Below are 1,752 nucleotides of genomic sequence, written 5' to 3'. Positions count from 1 at the left end.
CCACCCCCGCACACACACACGCGCGGCCCCCACTCTTCTCACCACTTCGCTACTGCTGTGTCTTCAGGTTTACTGGGCAGGTCCTATGGGCGGAGCCTTTCTTGCTGGCCTCGTATACGAGCTGCTGTTCGATCCAAAGAGGAACTTCAAGAACACTGATGACTTGCTGAAGGAGTCAGACAGAGGTAAACGCGAGATAACTAGGACATTATTCAATCACAACTTCAATTGTTTCACATCTCATTATTCAAGCAGGAAGGGCAATGCCCTCTGGCGGGGTTCGCCGATGTGTTTTGCATACTAGTTAGCAGAGCGCGATGGACACGTAGCGCCCTCTAGTGGTCTCACCTACTAAACGTCATGTAAGGCCGCGCGACACACAAGATGGCGCGCCGCGTGTGCTACAGCTGGCTCCCTCTAGTGGTCTCACCAATCATCACGATAACTTTGCGCGCGCGTTCTCGGTCGCCGCGCACACTAACGCCCTCTAGCATGAGCGCACACTAACGCCCTCTAGCATGAGCGCACCTGCTAACGCTTCTAAACTCTTCAACGCTTTCTTTTCCTTTTCTCTAAATTTCTCTTTTTGACGCCTCCACTCTGACGCTTTCTCTTTTTCTCTTCATCTTTTTTTTTGACGCAACTCTCGCTGCAATTTTCTCTGACGCCATTTCTTCTCGATCTTTACAGACGCACTGGCGGCGGCGGCGGCGAAGAACGTGAACTACATGCGGCGCAGTCACAGCGCTCAGTCGCACGCCACCGTCAGCACGCTCATGCAGCCGGCGTCTGCCACGAGCACGATGCAGCGTCTGCGCACGTTCGAGCGCTACGGACGCGACAACATCGCCTACGACGCCGCCAGCGTCTGCCCGAGCAACATCGAACTCGCCGAGGCGATGACGCCGCGTGGCGGCACCACCGGCGACCTCGCCGCGGACGAGGACAGCCGCAGCGGTTGCCATAGCAGCGCGTATTCGAGCTCGAGCGGCGTCTGCGTGTAGCGCCACCTGCCGGCCGCCGCGGGAGTTAGTGCGGCGACGTCGATGTCCCGGGGCGAGCGGCGTTTGCGTGTGGCGCCACCTGTAGGCTACTGCGCGAGTTGCCGCGATGACGTCGATGCGTGGGCAAGCGGCGTCTACGTGTAGCGCTACCTGTGTGCCGCATCGTGAACTAACAGTTGCGTATTTGCTGAGAATAATATGTATACTTTGCTCATCAGAGTCCACCCTAGCTAGGAAGGCATTTACCTGTGCCGCAAGCTTTCCCAGCTGTAGGCATTAATGTCGATCTGTGTTTACCCGAGGTAGCTTTGCCAGCCAGTGCATGGTCTCCACCTGACCCAACGGGGCAGTGTCCACAGATTTCCAGTGTTCGTGTGTGTTGGCTATATGCTGCCATGCTACCTGCTTAGCATATCTGTGAATATTACATCGAGCAAGGCAGGGAATTGCAGGCCTGCGGAAATGTATAATAAGAATGAGTGCATTTTACCTGAATTTATATTTAATTGAATTTTATTTCGGCTTGTGAAGACGCGTGAGTGGTTTTATTAAAGTTAGCCGTTGCCTAAATATTTGATGTTTAATATGTTATAAATATTAAAGGTTAAATATAGTCAATATTTCCTTCACGTAATAGTTACAGTCGTGTTACACATAACCTATATTGTAATTATATAACAGTTATATAATAGTTACAGTCGTGTTACACATAACCTATATTGTAATTATATAACAGTTATATAATAGT

At 51.4% G+C, this 1,752-nt stretch overlaps 1 protein-coding gene across 1 annotated transcript; it reads left to right on the top strand.

The window, feature by feature from the left end:
• The first annotated feature begins 72 nt into the window (after positions 1-72).
• Positions 73-1,740, top strand: LOC106817021. The gene is made up of 2 exons (XM_014821666.1): positions 73-185; positions 691-1,740. The coding sequence occupies exons 1-2, from the start codon at positions 86-88 to the stop codon at positions 1,002-1,004; spliced, it is 414 nt and encodes a 137-aa protein (XP_014677152.1). The 5' UTR covers positions 73-85; the 3' UTR covers positions 1,005-1,740.
• The last annotated feature ends 12 nt before the right edge of the window (positions 1,741-1,752 follow it).

Source organism: Priapulus caudatus, unplaced genomic scaffold (genome assembly GCF_000485595.1).
Source record: "Priapulus caudatus unplaced genomic scaffold, Priapulus_caudatus-5.0.1 Scaffold1567, whole genome shotgun sequence".
Lineage (NCBI taxonomy): Eukaryota > Metazoa > Priapulida > Priapulimorpha > Priapulimorphida > Priapulidae > Priapulus > Priapulus caudatus.
This window is presented reverse-complemented; position numbering and strand designations above follow the sequence as displayed.